Below are 23,494 nucleotides of genomic sequence, written 5' to 3'. Positions count from 1 at the left end.
ACGCCTCCTTTGGTGCACGAGCGTCAACCAGCTGTGTTCTCATTAGATCGGACTTGCAGAAGTTAATTTCTGCTAGCCTCCTGGTTACCTCTTGGATAACATGTTGTAAGATACCTATCACAGTCACTCCCCACCTATTTAAGGTGGTGGAGCCTGCCTTCACAAACCGACTATAGCTTTTGCTAAACCAGTCTGTGTGCTGCTGTATCTCAGTCCTGCTGGTGATTATATTACTTTGTCTGTGTAGTTGTTGTGAAGTTCTCCTTTTGTCTTGTTGTCTCCTCTCTGCTCTTATTTTCCTCCTAGGCTCTTTTTGTCTTATACCTCTGGGTATGTGTACTCTGAGATACAGATTTGGTTTCCCCTGTTTATCTATTTCTGTTGGCTTTATCAAGCCTGCCTCACCCTCCTCAGGGGTTAGGGGAGGGGTATAAGATCAGGACTGATCAGGAGCAGGGCTAGGAAGGTGGCTCAGATATCCTCAACATCAGAGGTAACTCTGGGATTACGAATAGCTAGGAGCCCTTAGCCCGAGAGCCAGTCTAAGAGTCCCTTTCCTCTGCTCTACACCTATGCCAGTAGCAGTCAGATCTAGGTCCAGTTTTTAAGATAAATATCTGAAATTTACAAATAAATATTTTGAGGAGGACGACTAAGACCCAGGGCATTTTCCATCTTTGCCCACTCTATAATTGATCCTGCAGTATTGTAACACGACACTCAAAATATGGAAGCATGCGCATCAGTATTGATGTCTACTGTTGTTAAGTACACACTAGTTGCACCAATAGGGGTATTTATAAGACTACTATTTTGGGAAAAGACCTCATATCCATAAATTAGACAAATACATTTTTTTTAGATTATTTTTGTTTGGATTAGTTACAGCAATTTTTTATCTGTGATGGCTTTTATAAATATCTATTATTGTTTCATTGTGTCATCATGATGCCAATCTGTACCATTAAATGAACTAGTGTAAAATTTTCATCCCAAGAAAAACTACATGTTGATCTCTTATGGGAAAATGCACTTTTATACATACATCTTTCGATTAGTGAAAGAGGATCTTTTGGATGTGGCTGGGCTGTGACCCTTGACGTTTTAGAGTGAATTGTAAATGTTCCTTAAAATTGTTTCTTCTTTGTATAGCTCCGACAAACATATAAAACAATGTACAATAGCAACAAAACAATACTCCTCCAAAATAACACAGAAAAGACAGTAGGATCCCTAATAAATTGAATAGAGTTTTTAAACATGTTAATCATCTTAAAGCAGACCTGTCACCAAATAACAGGTGACCAATTTTTGCTCTTATTTTTTCCCTTCTGTTACCTTAAATATTTTATTTTCTTTCTTTCTCTTCTTTTGTTTTTATTTATTTATTTATTTATTTATTTATTTTTTTAAATCTGTCATACGGTTCTAGAGATATTGGCTTTTTTGTTTAGTGCAAATTTTTCTGGATCCTCTGGAGCGTGTTTTTAGGCAATGCTGCATAATTACCAAGTGAGCCACGTCCCTTCATAATGATTATAAAAAAAATGATCAGTAAATCAAAAGGCTCATCTCTCTGGATCCGTTTGGCAGATTTTAAAAACGAACAAAGTATGTTACTCAAAGGAACAGTGGAAATAAATTAAAAACATAAAAAGACTACTTTTGACTTGGTGAAAGTTTTTTTTAAAGTTAAATAGAATGTTAAGCTTTTATTTCTGTAACTTGAAAAAATTAAAAAAATAAAAATAATGAAATAATATTAAAATAAAATAAAATAAAAATATAGTCTATGCTGCGTTAAGTCATAAAATAATGAAATAGTAAATACATAGGAAAAATAGGAAGTTGTGTATATATATATATATATATGTGTGTGTATGTGTATATTATATATATATACTGTATGCACTGTATATATATATATATATAGATATATATATATATATATTATATATATATATATATCTATATATATATAAAAACTTCCTATTTATTCATTTTTTCATTATTTTATGACTTAACGCAGCATAGACTATATTTTTTATTATTATTATTTATATATTTCTATTATTTAGTATCAAATAAGAATAACAACAATAATATTATGATAATAATAAACAATAAAAATAAAAAAGAATAAAAATAAAATGATAAATAAAATAAAAATATAGTCTATGCTGCGTTAAGTCATAAAATAATGAAATAGTAAATACATAGGAAAAATAGGAAGTTGTATATATATATGTGTGTGTGTGTATATTGTATATATATACTGTATGCACTGTATATATATATATATATATATATTATATATATATAATAACTTCCTATTTACCGTATTCATTTTTTCATTATTTTATGACTTAACGCAGCATAGACTATATTTTTTATTATTATTATTTATATATTTCTATTATTTAGTATCAAATAAGAATAAGAATAATAATAATAATATTATGATAATAATAAACAATAAAAAGAAATAAGAATAAAAATAAAATGATAAATAAAATAAAAATATAGTCTATGCTGCGTTAAGTCATAAAATAATGAAATAGTAAATACATAGGAAAAATAGGAAGTTGTATATATATATGTGTGTGTGTGTGTGTATATTGTATATATATATACTGTATGCACTGTATATATATATATATATATATATATATATATATATAATAACTTCCTATTTATTCATTTTTTCATTATTTTATGACTTAACGCAGCATAGACTATATTTTTTATTATTATTATTTATATATTTCTATTATTTAGTATCAAATAAGAATAAGAATAATAACAATAATAATATTATGATAATAAACAATAAAAAGAAATAAGAATAAAAATAAAATGATAAATAAAATAAAAATATAGTCAATGCTGCATTAAGTCATAAAATAATGAAATAATGAATAAATAGGAAAAATAGGAAGTTGTAATAATAATAATAATAATAATAATAATAATATATTATAAAGGGTAATTTATAAAATCTGGGTCAAAATGAACCAAAGGATAATTTTCCCAGACCCAGGCCCAGACTATGATATATTAATAGGACTCAAAATTCTGTTAGAAGATGGATATTTGGAGGTGGCATTGAAACCAATCTACTATCTATCACAAATACTTGTACTAGTTGTCATCTTACTAGCAAAAATATTATGATTTATTGGTCTTTTAATTTTTTTGGCCAGTATATTGTAAAATTAGATCAAAGTTTTGATATAAGGTTTATTTTTTAAATAAATTCTACTATAAATGAGTTTAAGCTCCAAAAAATGAGTCTTTCATGACAAGTAAACCATTTCCAGTAGATGTAGAAACAATTGACACATTAATGACTTTAACAGACTGGCTACACATTGACCACACACATTACATTTACAATGTACCAATACAAAAATGTTCAGCAATTAACAATTTTTGAAATTTTCAACTACATGTAAATTACAAAAAACATATAAAGGACAAACTAAGGCATAACCCAATGACATCAGACATCACATTGATCAATAAAACCATCCAAAACACGTTGTTAGGTATATTTCAGATCCAGTTTTATTATATTTTCATCAAACATTTTTTTATTCATACATAACAGCTGGTTCTTGATTTTCCTTTAACCATAGTGTGAATTCACCATTGTTATGTTATGGTTTGTAACTTTTTTTACGTTTTATATGTGATATTGTCTTTGGGATTTTTAAAGGAAGCTTCTACACCTCGCAATAATTTATATATTGTGTAGGTCTTTAAAAGATAAGCAGGTTGATCTCTTTTTGACCCCAAAACAATTCTCCAGTAGTGAGAATTATTTTCCCTGCCTGGTATCGGAGTCAACAACTGGTCAATCCCTATGAGGAGAGTTGTGCTAGACAGCGAATACGTCAACGACCTGTAAATCACCATGAGGAGAGTAGCACTGGGCAGGGAATATACCAACAACCTGTCAATCTCCAAGAGGAAAGTGGCGCTAGTGATGGAATATGTTAATGACCTGTCAATCACCACGAGGAAAGTGGCGCTAGTGATGGAATACACCAACAACCTGTCAATCACCAAGAGGAGAGTTGTGCTAAGTATGGAATATGTTAACAACCTGTCAATCACCACGAGGAGAGTGGCGCTAGGCATGGAATACACCAACGACCTGTCAATCATCAAGAGGAGAGTTGTGCTAGACAGGGGATACATCAACGACCAGTCAATCTCCAAGAAGAGAGTAGCAATAGGCAGGGAATACACAAACAACCTGTCAGTCACTAAGAGTGGCACTAGGAAGAGAATACGTCAACGATCTGTGAATCACCACAAGAAGAGTGACGCTAGACAGAATATATGTCTCTGACCTGTCAATCTCCAAGCGGAGAGTGGCATTAGACGGGGAATACGTCAATGACCTGTCAATCACCATAAGAAGAGTGGCATTAGACAGGGAATACATCAATGACATGTCAATCTCCAAGATGAGAGTAGCACTAGGCAGGGAATACACCAACGACCTGTCAATCACTAAGAGGAGAGTGGCACTAGGAAGAGAATATGTCAACAACCTGTCAATTACCACAAGGAGAGTGGTGCTAGGAAAGGAATACATCAACAATTTGTCAATCATCATGAGGAGAGTGGTGCTAGACAAGGAATACGTCAATGACCTGTCAATCTCCAAGAAGACAGTGGCACTAGGCAGGGAATACGTGAATGACCTGTCAATCACCAAGAGGATAGTAGCACTAGGCAGGGAATACACCAAAGACCTGTCAATCACCAAGAGGAGAGTGGTACTAGGAAGAGAATATGTCAACGACCTGTCAATCTCCAAGATGAGTGTGGCGCTAGGCAGAGAATAGGTCAACGACCCGTCAATCACCAAAAGGAGAATGGCACTAGGCAGGGAATATGCCAATGACTGTTCAAACACCAAGATGAGAGCGGAACTAAGCAGGGAATAGGTCAATGACCTGTCATTCACCAAGAAGAGATTGTTACTAGGCAGGGCATACGTCAATGACCTGTCAATCTCCAAGACAAGAGTAGCAGTAGGCAGTAAATACACTAACGGCCTGTCAATCACCAAGAGGAGAGTCGTACTAGGAGGCGAACACGTCAACAACCTGTCAATCACCATGAGGAGAGTAGTGCTTTCAGGGAATACAGCATTGCGCTCTGTTCCCTGCCTATGGCTATTCTCCTTTTATTGATTGGTTGTTGGATTTGATACCAGGCAGGGAAACAGCGTGAGGCTGAGGAGTTAGAAGTGCTTCATCACGTCCCAATACACTTCCAGAAACATATATACAGAACATCAAAACATGTTTTTTTTCTTGTGGGAGTTTCCTTTTGGGTATCATAAAGGGATCAATTTGCTTATCTTTTAATGGTCTATACAATCCAATGACTGGTTTAGAGGCAAAGAAGTTTCTGTCATGTTTCCTTGCAATGAATCCTTAATTCAGAACTTCATGATATCATACCATCTATGGGATATGAAAAAAGTAAGAGTAAAAAAGGATTTTACTGCTTCTTGTTGGCGCCAGCTCTAAAATGTACTAGAAGTCCGGTACATTTTGTAACAAATATTGGTAATGGGCTTCACACCACCACACTAAAGCTGGGGCTCCATGGCAATTTTGGCCTCAACACTAGTCTTGTGACTAAAGTTTGCCAGGTGTCATTGTTTCAAGACAGCGCAATACAAGTGAATGGGGTTGGACTTCCTGCCACTTGCTTGTAGCAGTTCCTTCAGGGAGGTTGGAATTCTTTCCACTTGATCGTTGCAGTTCCTTCAGAGGGGTTGGACTTCCTCCACTTTCTTGTTGCAGTTCCTTCAGGCTTGAACTGCAACCCCATGCACTTGTATGGAGCAACTATACCTAGAAATATTTAGTCATGCTACAGGTGTCTCAGATTAAGTTGCTATGCAGCCCCTGCCTAAGACATTTTTTCTATATACTGAAAAATGTTTATAAACCTTTTGTTTCCTTCACGTTTTGGATGAACCCCTGGATCTCCAGCACGAAAATACCTTGTTAGCATCTCTTACCTTTTGGTTCTTCTTTAGGGGCCTCCTTTTCAGCCGGTTTCGCCGCTGGTTTCGCCGCTGCTTTGGCAGGAGCAGCTGCTTTTTTAATTGCTGATACAAAGAAAAAAATATTTTTTTTAATATAATGTAACTTTTTTATTAGGTAACTACAATTTATTATTAGTTTAGATTTCTGTATCCATAGAACAGTGTTTAATATTGTTAATGCATCACTATAATCCAAGCTAAATATTTAAGAATATGACACATAAATATGATCAAGGCATATCTGGAACCTACACCTATCCTGAGAACCTGGTTCCGCAATACCAATCTCATAGCCGTTAATAAAAGAGAGGCTACAGTTCTTCATGGTCATTTTGATGTTTCAAAAATTCGAAGCTAAAGTGCAATTATTAGAATTTTTCTTAATTTATGTACTATCGCATAAATAAAATTACTTCTTTGTAGGCACTCCTACATAGAATGATGAAAAAGAAGGAGATTTGTTTTATAGATGACACCCTTTGTTACCATTACTACCTCTTACTACTGTTTGTTTTTTGCCAATAATGACATAGTATCCCACATCAATGGCGCTAACGTTTCACAGTGTGCGGTAATGTTAGCTGCTTCACTGTACTGCAAGTCATTCCCTATAAAAAGATACAGTAAATGTGTGAGTCTGTCTTACTTAATGGGACAGGTGACTGAATCTCAAAACCTTCCAGAAATCCTTTTGACCACTGGCAGAGAAGGAGAGAAAATTCTAAACAAAGCTGTCGAAAATACAGGCTGGGCGACAGCAATCCAAGGAATAACAGACTCCCGTGACAGATGCTTAGAAGAGTAAATGGGTCTAACAAAGATTCATGGCACTTCTTGCTGTTTCCTTAGTCTAAGAAATCACTAAACCCATACAAAACATCTCATTCCCAGTACTTTGTCCCTTAAAATTTTCTTTGATCATATTTTGCCTTATATTTATATTTAAAAAAAAAAAACCTCATAGACCCTCCCCATCACTAATCTAGGACTTAGTGGCAGCTATGAACTACGATTAACCCCTTATTACCCCGATTGACACTGCACCAGGTCAATTGGGATGAGCTGGGTAAAGTGCTTGGATTGTCACATATAATGGATGCGGCATTCTTGGGTGGCTGCAGGCTGCAATTTTTAGGCTGGGGGGAGACCAATAAGCATGGGTCTTCCCAGCCTGAGAATACCAGCCCCCAGCTGTCGGGCTTTATCATGGCAGGGTATCCAAATTGCATGCTGTTTTTTAAAGTATTTATTTAAGTAATTAATAAAAAAAAAGCCGCACATGGTTCCTCTCATTTTGATACACAGCCAAGATAAGTACATGGTTGGGAGCTGCAGCCTGTAACCATCGGCTTTATCTGTGCTGGGTATCATAATATGGGGCAACCCTACTCTAATTGTTTAATTTATTTACACCACAACAGTGTTCCACAGACAGGGCCTGTGATTGGTTCTAGTCAGATGCTGTCACACAGGCTGGGGGCTGACTACAACCAATCACAGATGCCAGGATGGCCGGTGGGCAGGGAAAGAAGTGCATATGGATGAGCAATAATGAGCAGCCCTGGAAGAAGACTGAGGAGAGGACAGGCGCAGTTACAGCCACGCAGGAGACTCAGTAAGTATGAGGCGCTTGCACCATTCTTATTTTCTTTGTTTCCTTTATTTTTTTTATTTCCTGAGTGCCAGATCTAGATTATTAGCTAGAATTTCCGAAGAATTCTGGGCCCGGAGCTCGACACTCGGGCAAATTTGAAACCACGTGGATCTTGACTTTTACACTCCAGGTCTGCTCATCACTACTTATATTACAATTTAAACAGAAATATAGAAATAACATCTTCTATGTGTCTCTCAGGAGATCCACCAGTCTCATTCTGCTTTCTCACTGACTTGTGTATGGCTGTAAGACAACTGGCTGCAGCAGGAGCCTCCCCTTACTCTGTTTGCTGCAGGACAGTTAATTGCTGAGCGGATCCATTTTGGCCAAAAGTGGATGAGATTTCAAAAGGTCAAGAGATGAAAATGATCAGTTGGAAATTAACTTCTTTGTCACACTCCAGTCCTATGGTAGATGATGGCGTAGGTGACAGAACCTACCGCACCGTTAGAAATAGCAGACATAAAAAATCTACACCCCCTGTTAAAATGCAAGGCTTTTTACGTAAAAAGTAGAATAATTTCAGAACTTTTTTCACCTTTCTTGTCACCCATAATCTATAAATCCATTGGAAAAAGAAAAATTAAGAACTAAAATAATATGGTTGCATAAATCTTCACACCCTTAAACTGATATTTTGTTGAAGTACCCTTTGAATTTATGACAGCATTCAGTGTTTTTGGGTAGGAGTCTCTCAGCACGGCACATCTAGAATTGCCAATCTCTGCCAACTCTTGCAGTAGCTCCAAATCTGTTGGATTTTGTGGGCATCTCCTGTGTACAGCGCCCTCTTCAGGTCAACCACAGATTTTCAAGAAGATTTAGGATTCTTAAAAAATGCTGATATTCTTTTGGCAAAGCCAATCTTTTGTTGGTTTTGAGGTCTTTTTGGTTCATTGTCGTGTAGAAAGGTGAAATTCTTCTTCATCCTCAGCTTTTAAGCAAAGGTCTAAAGGTTTTATAGCACAATTGACTGATATTTGTAACTGTTCATAACTCCCTCAAATATTTGTAATACAGATTGTAACACAAAAAATAAAAGAAATGTCCAAAAAAATTTTAAAAGATACATTTAACACAAAAAACTACTTTAAAAAGAAGGTCATTTATGATCACATACAGTATGCCCTTTAAACCATGGATGGCACATTGTTATCTGGCACCCAGAATTTAGCAGCAAATGCTTTAAGTGCATTAAGCACATCACACGGATGCTCGATTGGATTGAGATCTTGAGAATTTGGAGGGCAAGTCAACACCTTGAACTCTGTCATGTTCCACTAATCGTTCCTGAACAGTTTACTTGTAGTATGGCGGGGGCATAATCCTGCTGAAAGAAGCCTCTGTTATAAGGAAATGCTGGCGTGTATTGGGACTGAGATAATGTTAAAGAGGCACTACTTTAACATTGTTGGATTATCCTTAGGAGAGAGGTCATCAATCTCTGATCAGCCGGGGTCCAACACCTAGCACCCTTGCCAATCAGCCGTTCCTGGAGGCCGGAAATGTTCAGTTCCGGAGCTGCTCTGTTTTCTGATAGTGGCCGTGGCCAGGTACTGCACATCTGCATCCCATTGATTTGAAAGGGAGGCAGATGTGCAGTACCTGGATGTGGCTGCTATCAGAAAACTGGGCAGCTCCGTAACTGAACATTTTCGGCCTCTGGCACCAGGAACAGCTGATTGGCGAGAATGCGGGTTGTTGGATCCTGGCCAATCAGACATTGATAACCTATCCCAAGGATAATCCAACAAAGTTAAAGTAGTGCCTCTTTAAGGCAGGTGGTATATGTTAAGGTAACATTAACATGAATGCCAGGATCCAAGGTTTTGGGGTTAAATTTAGTATAACGCCCATGCCGGCAGCCTTGCACTCTGCTATCCCCCTCCCCCAATGAGGACGTCGATTCCCTCACCTGTCCAGGTGTCCTGAGGTGTTGGTCCTGTCCTTGTCCCATGCTGCAGTCTCACGACGCATCTGTACTCCTGACAGGCTCCAGTCCTCTGCCCGTAGGGCAAACCAGCGACCACATGCCCTTTCTTAAAGGGCCAGCATCCTCCTAACCCGGATGTGCCTCCCAGGTCAGCTGGAAGGCTGCAGGTAATTAAGGCAACTCTGCCCTTTGAGAAGTTGCCTGGGCAATGAGTTAGACTTAGACTCATTGCTGTAGTCAGGTTCCACAGCACACACCAGCCATGTGCCCTGCTGCCACAAGCATTTCCACCAGCTGCTGCTGCATTCATCTATCCATCCATCCACCCTGGGTGGATTCCCTACACCTGCTGCTGCCACAACCTAATACCAGAGACTGTCACTCCTGTACCTCTGGGGCCAGCCGACGCAATATCAGTCTTCCCGAGTAGCACCTGGACCAATACCTGCAGAGTAATACCCTCACCATCAGGAGCTTTGGAGAAGACCAGGCTCAGGTCCGTAGTCAAGCCCCTCTAGGTTTTCTGTGTGTTGTGGCCCAATGGGTTCAATAACATCACTGCCCGCTCTGCGAGTGTAAGATTTAGGAAGTGCAAATGATTAACTGAAATGTAATCTGATATTTTTTGGTACTGAAAAAAATTAAAAACTTTACAGTGTCAAACATTTCTGCAAAGTGGTTGATATTCAATACCTTAGTATTACAAATGGTGGGAAAGTCAACTTTTATTGGCGCTACTTTTATACCCTCGAAAAGGTTCAAATACAAGGAAAGCATTTTATTTTGACACTGTACCTGAGTCTTTCGAATACAACAATGATCTTGGCACAGGGTCGAAACTGGTTGCATGTCTGCAAAATATCCCAATGATTATGCCATTTGAATAAATCAAACACATTCTTGATGGAAATGGCCTGTCCTGCTGCATTACACCACAGGGTAATTCGGGAACCAGCACTGGCGTCGTGCCAAGGCTTGCAACTTGACCTCCTGCCAATTGATTAGGTTGTGTTGTAAAGTTGTGCCAATGCATATATTGGCTTTATGTGGTGGCTTGCACAGACTGACTTTACTCATGTGGATCCCAAAGAAATCCAGGACTTCGCCTTTTAACACCTATTACAAGAATCTAGATTTATACAGGGTTACATCTACAAATGGCTGTTGGCTGATGGTGTGAGCTAGGAGAAGAGGGTTGTCTAGCCAGGTGGTAATTAGAGAGGGCGAAAACAGGACAAAATTAGAATTCAGGGTTAAGGAAATGAAAATGAAAACCAGGAGTAGGTCAGGTCAATAACTGGTAGCAAAAGGAAAACTCAGCAGCAGACCAAGGTAAGTAGTAAACTATAACTGGCAGGGAAAAGAGGTGTGGCCCCACCTAAGACTCCATCAGAGATCTAGTTATATCTAATATTCAACCATTTGAAGCAAAACACAGGTTCACTGGTTGGAGGAACCACAAGTTACAGCTATACTAAAGTTTAACTAGATCAGGATACAGAGGGCAGCCTACTGTAGTAACGGAGGGAGAGTTAGTGGGGGCATGTTCAGTCACGGATGTAACAAGATTACTTTCTTATTGACAGTTCTTATGTAGTCTCTAATTGAGTTTTTGATTGCCTTGCTAAGATTTAGGTTTTTTTGTCTTGTTTTTGATTGGATAACCAAAAATCAAAATATTGGTGTCATCAATCATGGAAGATACCTACAGGAATCCAGGGTCTTATAAATGGGCAATGGTGTTTATTTATTACACTCCTATAAAGCTGTAATCAGTGAGGAGAGCACCAAAATATCATCAAATATAAAGACAATAAGGCTTTTTTCACCTGGGACAAAGTTCAATTACTCTGCCCTTGTCCTTTAAATACCCTGTCCAAGACAAAGTGACTTGTTGACTTTCCAGTTGGCAAATGCCCTTTTTGTTGCCCCTAACGTTACAATGCCTCAATACACATTGTAGCACCGGCGTCTCTGCAGATATACTCACTTACTCACCGCCCCGGCCAGGTCCCGTCCTCCCCCACTCTTTCCCGGCCAATCACGTGTGCTGCTGCCTCCTTCCCCTCCAGGGCCCTGTACATGATGCACAGGGCTCTCGGCAGTGCGTATAAGACATGCATGCGTACACTAGCTCACCTCTTAAAAGGCCAGTGTACTATTTCCCAGAAATGCACTGTGGTATTTAAGGCACCCTCCCATTATGGAAGGTGCCTGCGTAACGCATCTTTAGTTATTCAGTCAGTCTGCTACCTAGCTAGTCCTAAGGTTCTGAGCTCCTGTCCTGTTATTCATGTGTCCGTTTTCAGTACCTGTCTTCCCATACCTATCCCTGCCAAGCCCACCATTCCTGTCCGTACCTGCCTGTCCAGCCTCCCTCAGTCACCCCGCCTGTACCCTTCTATACCTGAGTCCATCACCTGTCCTGGGGTTCAGCTGCCACAGTCCCGGTCACTGCCCTTGGAGTGGTACCTGGTGTATGCCTTGCGGTGGGCACTTAGTTAAGACCTTCCCACTAACGGGTAACCCAGGTCCTCCCTGTGGTCCAGTGGGTCCACTAATCCTCTCGCTATCCTTACATTGGCCGCGAGTGTTATACACATCATGTTCCATCTTCCTCAAAGTTACCTTTTTTGGTGACCTCCTTCACTTTGCCCCTCCATAGTCCCATTTTTATGACAAATAGTTCGTTTTCCAGTTTTTAATGATGGACTCAGATTTCCCTCAGGAGTTTTAAGGGTGCTTTACACGAGACGACGGATCGTGCGATGCATCGTCGGGGTCACGGTTTTCATGACGCACATCCGGCATCATATACGACGTGTCTCGTGTGAAACCTCTGAGCGACGCAGTATCGCTCACAAATCGTGAGTCGTGTACACGACGCTCAGTTTCATAATATCATTTATTTTTACTTGTGCCGGTTGTTCATTGTTCCCGTGGCAGCACACGTCGCTCCGTGTGACACCACAGGAACGATGAACACAGCTTACCTGCGTCCCACGGCTCCCGCCGGCTATGCGGAAGGAAGGAGGTGGGCGGGATGTTTACATCCCGCTCATCTCCGCCCCTCCGCTGCTATTGGCCAGTGGCTGTGTGACGTCGCTGTGACGCCGAACGTCCCTCCCCATTCAGGAAGTGGACGTTCGCCGCCCACAGCGAGGTCGCTCAGCAGGTAAGTACGTGTGCCAGGGGTTTCACAACTTTGTGCAACACAGGCAGCGATTTGCCCGTGACGCACAAACGACGGGGGCGGGTACGATCGATTGTGAAATCGCACAATCGGTCGTCCCGTGTAAAGCAGGCTTAACTCTCTTAGATGTAATTATGCCAGAGGTTATGGATCATAACCCAAAAGTGAAAAATGTTTGAGAATCTTCCCTTTATCTTTTGCATTAGAATCCAATGCCGTTACTTATTAAAAACAAAAATTTTGATAAGACTTAAAGATTTATGATTGAAAAAACCCTTGAATTTTGGAGCATATCTGTTTATGCAAAACAATTGTTTGTTTATGATATATTTGTAAATAAATGATTAATGAATGGTGGCATTCCAAGTCCCATTGTCCGGCATTTGTGCATCCTGATACTCTACTAGAAAAATTATACTATGTCTTGTTTTCTGTTAATGGATCTCTATTGACACAAATCCAGATAGTCCTATTAATGCATATATCTGATTTCTACAGGATCAGCTCATGATATAGTATAGCATATTGCTGATCCATCAGATGAGGAGATACGTTAACTGCTCTCGCTTCCAATAAGGGTCTCACGTCCGATGAGACACCCACTCCTTACCCCTGACCACTTCTTAGCGTGTTTTAAATAAGCCCTGGTATGCTTGTGGAGCACTCAAGTTGCAAACACTTTACATACAGTGAAGTAGATAGAATTCCCGGCCCGTCCTCTCATGGTTCCTTATTTCTGCTGTCTGAGATATCCAAGACCAGAGGCAGCTGTTGGCGTTTCTGAGGCTCTCATGCTAAACCTAGACTGAACCGTGTCCTGCATGCTTCTCATTTCTGTGTCTCTCCAGATTAAAGAGTGGAAAGCTGTTATGTTTAGAGGGAAAGAAAACCTTTCATCCTCTTGTAGAGGATAATCCTCTCTAGTCCCAATATCTATACATAAGATATAATGTTATAGTTTGCCGTAAATCCAAAAGACAATAAGAGGCACTCACCACTAATGGAACATAACACGTTTTTTCTTTATTGAGGTCTTACATCATGCCAGAGAATACAGAGACATATTGACTAATATTGCCTATTTGCCAATATGCTCATCCATAGGATGGTGTGAGAGCACACTAGAGATATGATTTTTCCATCAGTGGTGAGTGCCCCATATTGTCTTTTGGATTTCTGCTTGTAATTTACTATGAACACCACAGAAGAGTGTGATAAACTGTGCAATTAGTGCAATATAAGCATGAAATTTAGCAATACCAGTTCCTTTCTATAGGTTCTACTGTATATATGGCTACAAACATAATTATGTAACCATAAGATAATTGTTATTGAGTATAAAAGCCGCATTACACGCTGCGATCTCGCTAGCGAGATCGCTAGCGTGCGTACCCGCCTCCATCATTTGTGCATCACGGGCAAATCGCTGCCCGTGGCGCATAAAATCGCGCGGACCCGTCACGCTACTTACCTGCCTAGTGACATCGCTGTGACCGGCGAACCGCCTCCTTTCTAACACATCACAGCAACGTCACTAAACGGCCACCCAATCAAAGCGGAGGGGCGGAGATGAGCGGGACGAACATCCCACCCACCTCTTTCCTTCCTCATTGCGGGCGGCCGCAGGTAAGGTGATGTTCCTCGTTCCTGCGGTGTCACACGTAGCGATGTGTGCTGCCGAAGGAACGACGAACAACATCGTACCTGCAGCAGCAATGATAATTGGTAATAAGGGGGCATGTCACCGATGAGCGATTTTGCACATTTTTGCGACGATTCAAAATCGCTCATAGGTGTCACACGCAACGACATCGCTAACGCGGCTGGATGTGCGTCACAGAATCCGTGACCCCCAACGACATCGCTTTAGCGATGTCGCAGCGTGTAAAAGCGGCCTTAAATCTCATTGCTTTGGCATTTTACCATGTACTACAAAAAGTAGTCTTGGGTACAGTGAAGAAAATAAGTATTAATCCCTTCCTGATTTTATAAGTTTGCCCACTGATAAAGACATGAACAGTCTATAATTTTAAGTATAGATTAATTATAACAGTGATAAATTATCAAAAAAAAATCTAGAATATCACATTGTATAAATTATATACATTTATTTGAATTTTGCACAAAGAAATAAGTATTTGATCCCCTACCAACCCTTACTAAAGACCACTTACCGTAAATGCCCCTAATCAACTTGTTACCTCGTTATTAAAGAAAGTTGTCTTAAATTGTCACCTGTATGAAAGACTCCTGTCCACAGAGTCAATTAATCAGTCAGACTCTAACCTCTACAACATGGACGACCAAAGAGTTTTCTAAGGATGTCAGAGACAAGATTATAGACCTGCACAAGGCTGAAATGGGCTACAAAACCATAAGTAAGACGCTGGGTGAGAAGGAGACAACTGTTGTTGCAAAAGTAAGAAAATGGAAGAATACAAAATGAGTGTCAATCTGCATCGATCTGGGGCTCCATGAAAAATCTCACCATGTGGGGTATCCAGGATAATGAGGAAGTTGAGAGATCTGCCTAAAACTACACGGGGGGAGCTTATTAATGATCTCAAGGCAGCTGGGACCACTGTCACCAAGAGAACCATTGGTAACACATTACATCATAATGGCTTAAAATCCTGCAGTGCCCACAAAGTCCCCCTGCTCAAGAAGGCCCATGTGCAGCCGGCCCGGCTGAAGAAGGCCCATGTGCAGCCGGCCCGTCTGAAGAAGGCCTATGTGCAGCCGGCCCGTCTCAAGAAGGCCTATGTGCAGCTGGGCCATCTGAAATTTGTCAATGAACACATGGATGATTCTCAGATTGATTGGGAGAAGGTGCTATGGTCAGGTGAGACAAAAATTCAGGTCTTTGGCCTCAACTCAACTCACTGTGTGTAAAGGATGAGAAATGCTGCCAATGACCCAAAGAACACCATCCACACTGACAAGCATTCAGGTGGAAACATTATGTTTTGGGGGTATTTCTTTGCTAAGGGCACAGACTACTTCACCGCATCAATGGGACAATGGATCGAGCCATGTACTGTAAAATACTGAATGTCAACCTCCTTCCCTCTGCGACGACTTTAAAAATGGGTCGTGGATGAGTCTTCCAGCATGACAATGACCTAAAACATACATCCAAAGCAACAAAGGAGTGGCTCAAAAAAGAGCACATTAAGGTCATGTAGTCGCCTAGCCAGCCTCCAGACTTTAATCCCATAGAAAATCTATGGAGGAGCTGAAGCTCCGAGTTGCCAAGTGACAGCCTCAAAATCGTAATGATTTAGAGATAAACTGCAAAGAGGAGTGGAGAAAAATTCCTCCTGACATGTGCGCAAACCTCATCATCAAGTACAAAAAAAGTCTGACTGCTGTGCTTGCCAACAAGGGTTTTACTACCAAGTATTAAGTCTTGTTTGCCAGAGGGATCAAATACTTATTTCTCTCTGCAAATGCAAATAAATTTATATAATTTATACAATGTGATTTTTTGGGGATTTTATGTTGCATATTCTCTCACTGTTAAAATTAATACATTGGCAGCTATACATTGGCAGTGTATCAGTCCCTAGGCCACCAGGACTTTCAAGGTTAGTGGCAAACTGAGAGACTGCTATGAACTTTTCTATAAGGAGCAGTAAATTGCCTGTGAGCACAGTGACACACTTGAGTCCGGAAACTTCTGGAAGAAATAGTGAGTTTTCCTTCAGGATTCTTGTCACCTGCTCACCAGAAGGGACTAACAATCCAGATTGTTCTTGTGTTGGTGATTCCAGGATACCCAGATACCTATTCCCAGATAGGGAAATAGTAGCAGTAAGTGTACACTACCACCACACAGCAGAGAAGGCAACTCTGATTAGGGCAGGAAAAAAACACTGTAACGGCTGTAAGAAACATTCTAGAAGATTCTGCTCAGCTCCAATAAAAGGTAAAAGCTCCCTGTCCTGTCTCTGGCTCAATTATTCTCTGTTGTGCCATCCCTACCTCACCATCCCAAGGAATCGGCCCTAGTTGAGGAGTGAGAGGACAACCATCTGGCACTGCGCATCACCACCTAACTCCTGGGGACCTCCAGCAGTGCACGGCCATTCCACAGCCGAACATCCCAACTGGTGTCATAAACTCTTTATTAATTTTATTTTTCTCTTCCCCTTTTTAATATTATTTTAACCCCCATTACAAAAGACTGTCGCTCGCGCCCCGTACGGCCACATTTCCACCCGGAGCTACCATTGTGACATCAGATGTCTTCCGGGGGCAGCACACCAACCAAACTTCCATGGGTCCACTCATCTCTACTCGTATGGCTTCGTCAGCTGGAAAATAAAAAAGTTACGGCACTTGGAAGAAGGTGAGGTATAAAATGAAAATGCGAAAACTAAAAATTGCTCGATCCTTAAGGGATGATATGGAGAATAACATTGTTTCATTGCAACTTAGTAGTTATGGCTTCAGTGCCATGTGGAATGCAAAGCTATATAAGAGGGAAAACAGTACAATGAATTCAATTTTACATGAGAAAACGTTTTTACTCCACGAGAAAGTTTAGACGGAATTTATGGAATGCAATGTGAGACTTTTTCTAGTATATGAAGTCATGAGTGAGGGTCTCACATGACAAATTCTTAGCCAAGTCTCTCGGCCACTAATTAAAGAACCCACACCTGAATGCTTCCATTCCTTGGTGACTACAGCTTGACCTTTTAATCCCCTTCTCAGATTGCTACTTTTCTGGGTCCTTGCCTAATTAGGACACCGAGCAACAGTCTGTTTAATAAACACAACCAAGATATATAATTAGCTGTTTACGTTGCCCGATAAAGTTCACATATGTAAAACACTTTTTAATTAATTAATTAGTTGGATTTTATCTCATCCAATCTACCGTAATTTAGCCAAGTCATATAAACTGCATTTTCCAGAACTCCAAGGGCTCGTGCACACAACCGATTCTGATCAGACTCTAAATCAAGTTTGATCCAAGTGGAATCCATTTTTCTCGGAGGTGAAATATATATAAAAATATATCTAAAAAAGGTTCCTCCATTTCTTCTGTTCAGTCATTCCGTGAATTCCACAAAACCATAGACCTGTATTGCCGATTTTATTCCAAAACTTGGGTCAAAATCGGACGTGTTCGATTTTTTTCCTTGGACCTCTCAGTCTGAGGAAACAACTGGACATGTGCACATCCCAATAGACTAACATAGGTATGCGTGCTACCTGGGAAAAACCAACGGATAGCACCCGTCCAATATAAAGGGTCTAAGAATAAGTTCAGTTCAGCATATACTTGCCACATGGATTGTTTGGATTAGAACTTTTTATCTTATGGCCTCTAGTTCATTCTGTATTAAAAAATTACCTAAATATTTTCTTACTTAATGTATTTTGGGCAAAAATATGTATATATATTTTTTTTAATTAGATTTCATATTTTGTTTCCACTGTTTGCCTTCTATAGGTTCTATTGCTGGCTGTAGAGTTAAAAGATTGGACACGACTTAAACATTAATGGCCTACCCTTAGGAAAGGTCATCAATGTCTGATCGACAGGGGTTAGACTGTCACGTTAGGTACAAGGGAAGTACCAAGCAAACAACGAAAGGGAAGAGAAATCCTTTGTCTTGGGAAAGGGAAGGTGATGACCCCTGACCAAACCTACTGCTGGTTCATGGGGTCCCTCACCACCCTAGATAGGCTCTGCACCTATGCGCCAAGTCGGATACTTGACCCTAGGTATTCCTAGTGCTGGACCCTAAATAGTGAACAGGTGGGATGAGCTCTTCATGAACCCCAACTAAACACTATAGATGACACAAGGAGGAGACACAGGGGGAACATGTATGAACTCTTTATCTACAGATGGCTCAGGTAGACGTTCAGCATAGTGTTCAGCAACGATACTACAGAGCTTGCAACCAAAGATTGAATGAACTGAAAAATATCACCAGCACCAGTCCAAGGAAGGAAGGAAGGCGTATTTAAGCACCAAGAGAATACTGATGATCAGCAGCTGAGTGGAAGGTGAGTTCCTGCTGGATCCAAAAGAGGGAGAGATGAATCCAGCAGGAAAGCTACCTATACCAATGAATACTGAGAGCAGGAACAATGGAAAGTCAGGGAGCATTTTAGCAGCCAAACGCTGTGAACTTATATGGCCAGAAACCACATGACTGTCTGTCACTAGTGACGCACCTGTGACACTGACATCCAGCACCACCAGTCAGCTGTTCTCGGTGCTGGAGGCTGCAGCAGGCAGCCAGAAATGCTCAGTTCCAGAGCTGCCGCATCAACTGACAGTGGCCGAGGCCGGTACTGCACATCTGCCTTCCATTCAAATCAATCGGAGGTGGATGTACAGCCCTTGCCATCAGAAGACGGGGCAGCATCGGAATTAAGCATTTCTGTCTGCCTGCTGCTGCTGCCGCCACTGGGAACAGCTGATCGGTAGGGGTGCGGGGTGTCAGACCCCAGCCTCTCAGACATTGATGACCTATCCTGAGGATAGGCAACCTCTTTAATTGAAATTGGTCAGTGAGCTTGAATCAATGATGGTCAAATCAGAGAGTTTCTAACGCTTATCTATATTTTTTAGATGCTCTCAGCTGATTTATAACCGCAGATGACATCAAAGTTGGATCTGTAGGAGATTTTAATGAAACCAAATAGCAAAAATGGTTTATAGCCCCAAATACATGCACAAAATTAGAAAAAATCCCGAGAGGAGAGCAACTTTTTTAATTGGGCTTCATTTAAGTGGAAAAAAGTGACTACAAAAAATTCATTACACGGACCAACCAAAAATGTTAATGAGAACAATGTAATACTTATGTCACCTCTGGAGGCACTGTAGGGAATTAGCCACTTGCTTCTGGATCCCCCCCAAGATAATATATGATTTTTAGGGATTTCCAAGTATGGTGTTCAAACATAAAGAGGTGGGAACAGATAGGTGGTAAGTTTTTTTCTTCTACATGTCTCAAAATAAACTATGGAATTAAAATATCAGATATTTGATCTGCCAGTCCTTATGGTATGAGCTTGACATGGGATTCGGCCAAAGTTAATGAGATCTGTAAAAAACTGACTATTTATGGATTATATTTTTGCATAAATTTTAATTTTTGCAGTATTAAATTAATTCAACTATATTTTTGGCTCTTTCGGATTGATAAACTAACTTGTTCATAATAATTTACAATGACCGAAATACGTTGACATTTAACCTGCGATCATCACGTAGTCTTTACTCTGTCGGTATACATCAGGGTAATGGCATCTGGAAATAGGAGATCTTGCTTGCACTAAAAAAAGATCATGTGACACTATACTAGGATTTCTATCACCACATATATCATATCAGGGTCTGAAAAAAAACATATCACTCACGATATTGGGCTTTGGTGTTGTCTTCCATACACATTAGGCTATTCCAATATCGATGGATTTGGCCAACACTCTATTGTTTATGGAGGCATTGGCCAAGTAATTGTCAGTGGTGATGTCAATCAGGGACTTCCGATTTCAAACTGTTCTCACACATATATGCCATTGCAGAAATGTCTGTTGGTGGCTTTCTCATAGACAACACAAGAGACGGCCAAGAGTCAAGTGATTGGCTGAGCGTTGTTTGTCTGTCAGTCACATAAGGCATATGGGAGCCCTAATCCTGAAGCCATATTTGTTTTTATCTGCAGGTTTAAAAAAACTGTGTTTTTCCAAAAATAAAACAGGGTGCACATTATTTTTGGCTTCAAAAGATGCGCTAGGGCTTATTTTTGGGAAATGTCTTATAGTTTTTATTGATGTCAGTGATTGTGTCGCCTGTTAATGCAAAATGAATATTCACCATTTCCCTTGACAACCCCACTGTGCCAGCATCAATGAATGGGTCTGCTATTAATGCAAAATTAATATTCACCCTTTCCCCTAACAACCCCACTGTGCCAGCATCAGTGATTGGGTCTCCCATTAATGCAAAAGGAATATTCACCCTTTCCCCTGACAACCCCACTGTGCCAGCATCAATGAATGGGTCTGCTATTAATGCAAAATTAATATTCACCCTTTCCCCTGACAACCCCAATGTACCAGCATCAGTGATAGGGCCTCCCATTAAAGCAAAATTAATATTCACCGTTTCCCCTGACAACCCCACTGTGCCAGCATCAGTGATAGGGCCTCCCATTAATGCAAAATGAATATTCACCGTTTCCCCTGACAACCCCACTGTGCCAGCATCAGTGATAGGGCCTCCCATTAATGCAAAATGAATATTCACCCTTTCCCCTGACAACCCCACTGTGGCAGCATCAGTGATTGGGTCTCCCATTAATGCCAAATTAATATTCACCCTTTCCCCTGACAACCCCACTGTGCCAGCATCAGTGATTGGGTCTCCCATTAATGCAAAATTAATATTCACCCTTTCCCCTGACAACCCCACTGTGCCAGCATCAGTGATAGGGCCTCCCATTAATGCAAAATGAATATTCACCCTTTCCCCTGCGAACCCCTACTGTGCCAGCATCAGTGATTGGGTCTCCCATTAATGCAAAATGAATATTCACCCCTTCCGCGTCCATCCCTCTGTGCTGGGGTCAGTAATTGGGTCACTTGTTAATGCAAAATTAATATTCACCTCTTCCCCTGCCCATCCCTCTGTGCTGTATCAGTGATAAAGTGCTGTCAGACTGCTGTATTACTTGTCCATGCTCTCCTGACCTGAACATGACAGCATGAATTTCTATGCAGCTAGCATGCTCCGCTTAGGAGAGCCACTGGTAAGTTGGAGGTTTGCAAAGCAATCCTCGGACGTATAATACAGCAGTATGATGGCACCCAATCACTGACATAGACACAGAGGGGAAGGCGGAGAAATGGGTGAATATTCATTTTGCATTAACAAGCCAATCACTGATGTCAGCAAATAGAGGTGGGCTGGTGAAAGGATGAATATTCATTTTGCTTTAATATACATTTAACTAGCTGGCGCGCTACTATACATTTTCTGGGGCTAACAGCAACACAACGAGGCAATGTACAACAATAAAAGTTATGTATCCTGAAAGGGGCGCCCAAACCCTATTTCTGGGTACTATTAGTATGATAAACTGCAAGTAGGGATTATTTTTGAAGAAGGTCTTATATTTTTAAGAATATTTCAAAAAAACAAAAAAATCCTGCTAGGGCAGGTGACAACAAAAAGGGAGTATAATAGTACAATTGGAATTCAAGGGTATATTACATTTTAGTTGCAAAAAGTGTACATAGGCCTTCAATACGTAAACACACATTGATGCCAAAAACCTAAACTAATGCTAGTGCATGCGATTTACCTATTTGTGCACACTCAGTAATTCCAGGTAACCATACATGAGATTACCTCATGTGCATATTGAACAATGACATTCATAGAAATTCATGATTTTTCTAGTAAAGATAATGACTTTCATGCCAACACTTTTGATATTGTCACAGTCATCTCTCTGTTGTAGAGAGTGAGACTACTGTCAGGTTCTGGGCCAGAGTCTCTTTGCCTTGAGACTCTACAGAATGAATATTTCTATGGGGAGGAGAGGGTTAATGTCAGTATTCCTTGTCAGCAAGCATTTTCATTACCTTCCCAGGTGTTTTCTGTTTGGACCACTCCCAGTCCCTATATATACCCTCTGCTCCCAGTAGAGGGTGGACAGTTATTTTCGGATATCATTTGGATGCTTGGCCTGGAGGTGGAAGGAGCTGGTGGAGCCCTCTCTGCAAGTTGCTGTGTAGGCCACTGTCTTGGTGCTGACTACAGCAGTCTGTTGTTGTGTTTCCCCCTATCTGTCTTTCCTTCCCTTGGTGCTTTATTAGTGCAGTGGCCAACCTTTCAGCTCACTAGCCAGGGCTATTACAGGGTCTGCCAGGGTCTTAGGTATCCTGTTCGGCGACAGGTGAGGAACTTGTATTGGGACTGGATAGGCGTGTATGGTACAGCTGCAGGTGAGTGCAGGAGGTATACCATCTATCCCCTCACTAGCACTAGGGCCCACCGTTGTTATAGTGTCCCCGGTGTACTCCTTGTATTGTAGAGTATTGTGCCGAGCACCACACTTCCACTGTCACTCAACTCACATGACAGATATGTTACATTGTCAAGATAGTTTAAGCAGTAATTAAAAAGCAATAAAGACCATATATTAACCCCTTAACGACCGCGGGCCGTAAAATTACGTCCTAAATGACATAATCTTACTGCCCGCGGTCCTCCGGCGGCAGCATGCCGCGATCGGCACACATCTCAGCTGATTTTCACAGCTGAGATGTGTGCCTGCTAGGCACGAGCAGAATCGTTATCTGCTCGTGCCGATTAACCCCTTATATGGCGCTGTCAATACATGACAGCGCCATTATAAGCGCGATCGCGGTAAAGTTTTTACTTACCGCCGAAACCGGAAGTCACGTGACGCGATCACGTGACTCCCGATAGTTGTCATGGTAGCACAGGGTCATGTGATGACTCCTGTACTACACCTGACTTAGTTTCACTTTCGCTGTGCCCGGGGCACAGCAAAAGAGAAAGAGAGCGTATCTGCTGTTTACAGCCTTGTGGCTGTGATCAGCAGATACTGCAGAGCGATCGGAATG

General features: G+C 40.7%; 1 protein-coding gene across 2 annotated transcripts in view; it reads right to left on the bottom strand.

Moving 5' to 3' along the window:
* MYBPC2 (myosin binding protein C2) overlaps positions 1-23,494 on the bottom strand; it is a 147,637-nt gene that overhangs the window by 97,781 nt on the left and 26,362 nt on the right. For both annotated transcript variants that reach the window (XM_075327151.1, XM_075327152.1), the window contains exon 2: positions 6,053-6,142. In XM_075327151.1, coding sequence (XP_075183266.1) covers positions 6,053-6,142 — 90 coding nt within the window. The remainder of the gene's footprint in view (positions 1-6,052; positions 6,143-23,494) is intronic.

Source organism: Anomaloglossus baeobatrachus, chromosome 11 (assembly GCF_048569485.1).
Source record: "Anomaloglossus baeobatrachus isolate aAnoBae1 chromosome 11, aAnoBae1.hap1, whole genome shotgun sequence".
In the NCBI taxonomy this organism is placed as follows: domain Eukaryota; kingdom Metazoa; phylum Chordata; class Amphibia; order Anura; family Aromobatidae; genus Anomaloglossus; species Anomaloglossus baeobatrachus.
This window is presented reverse-complemented; position numbering and strand designations above follow the sequence as displayed.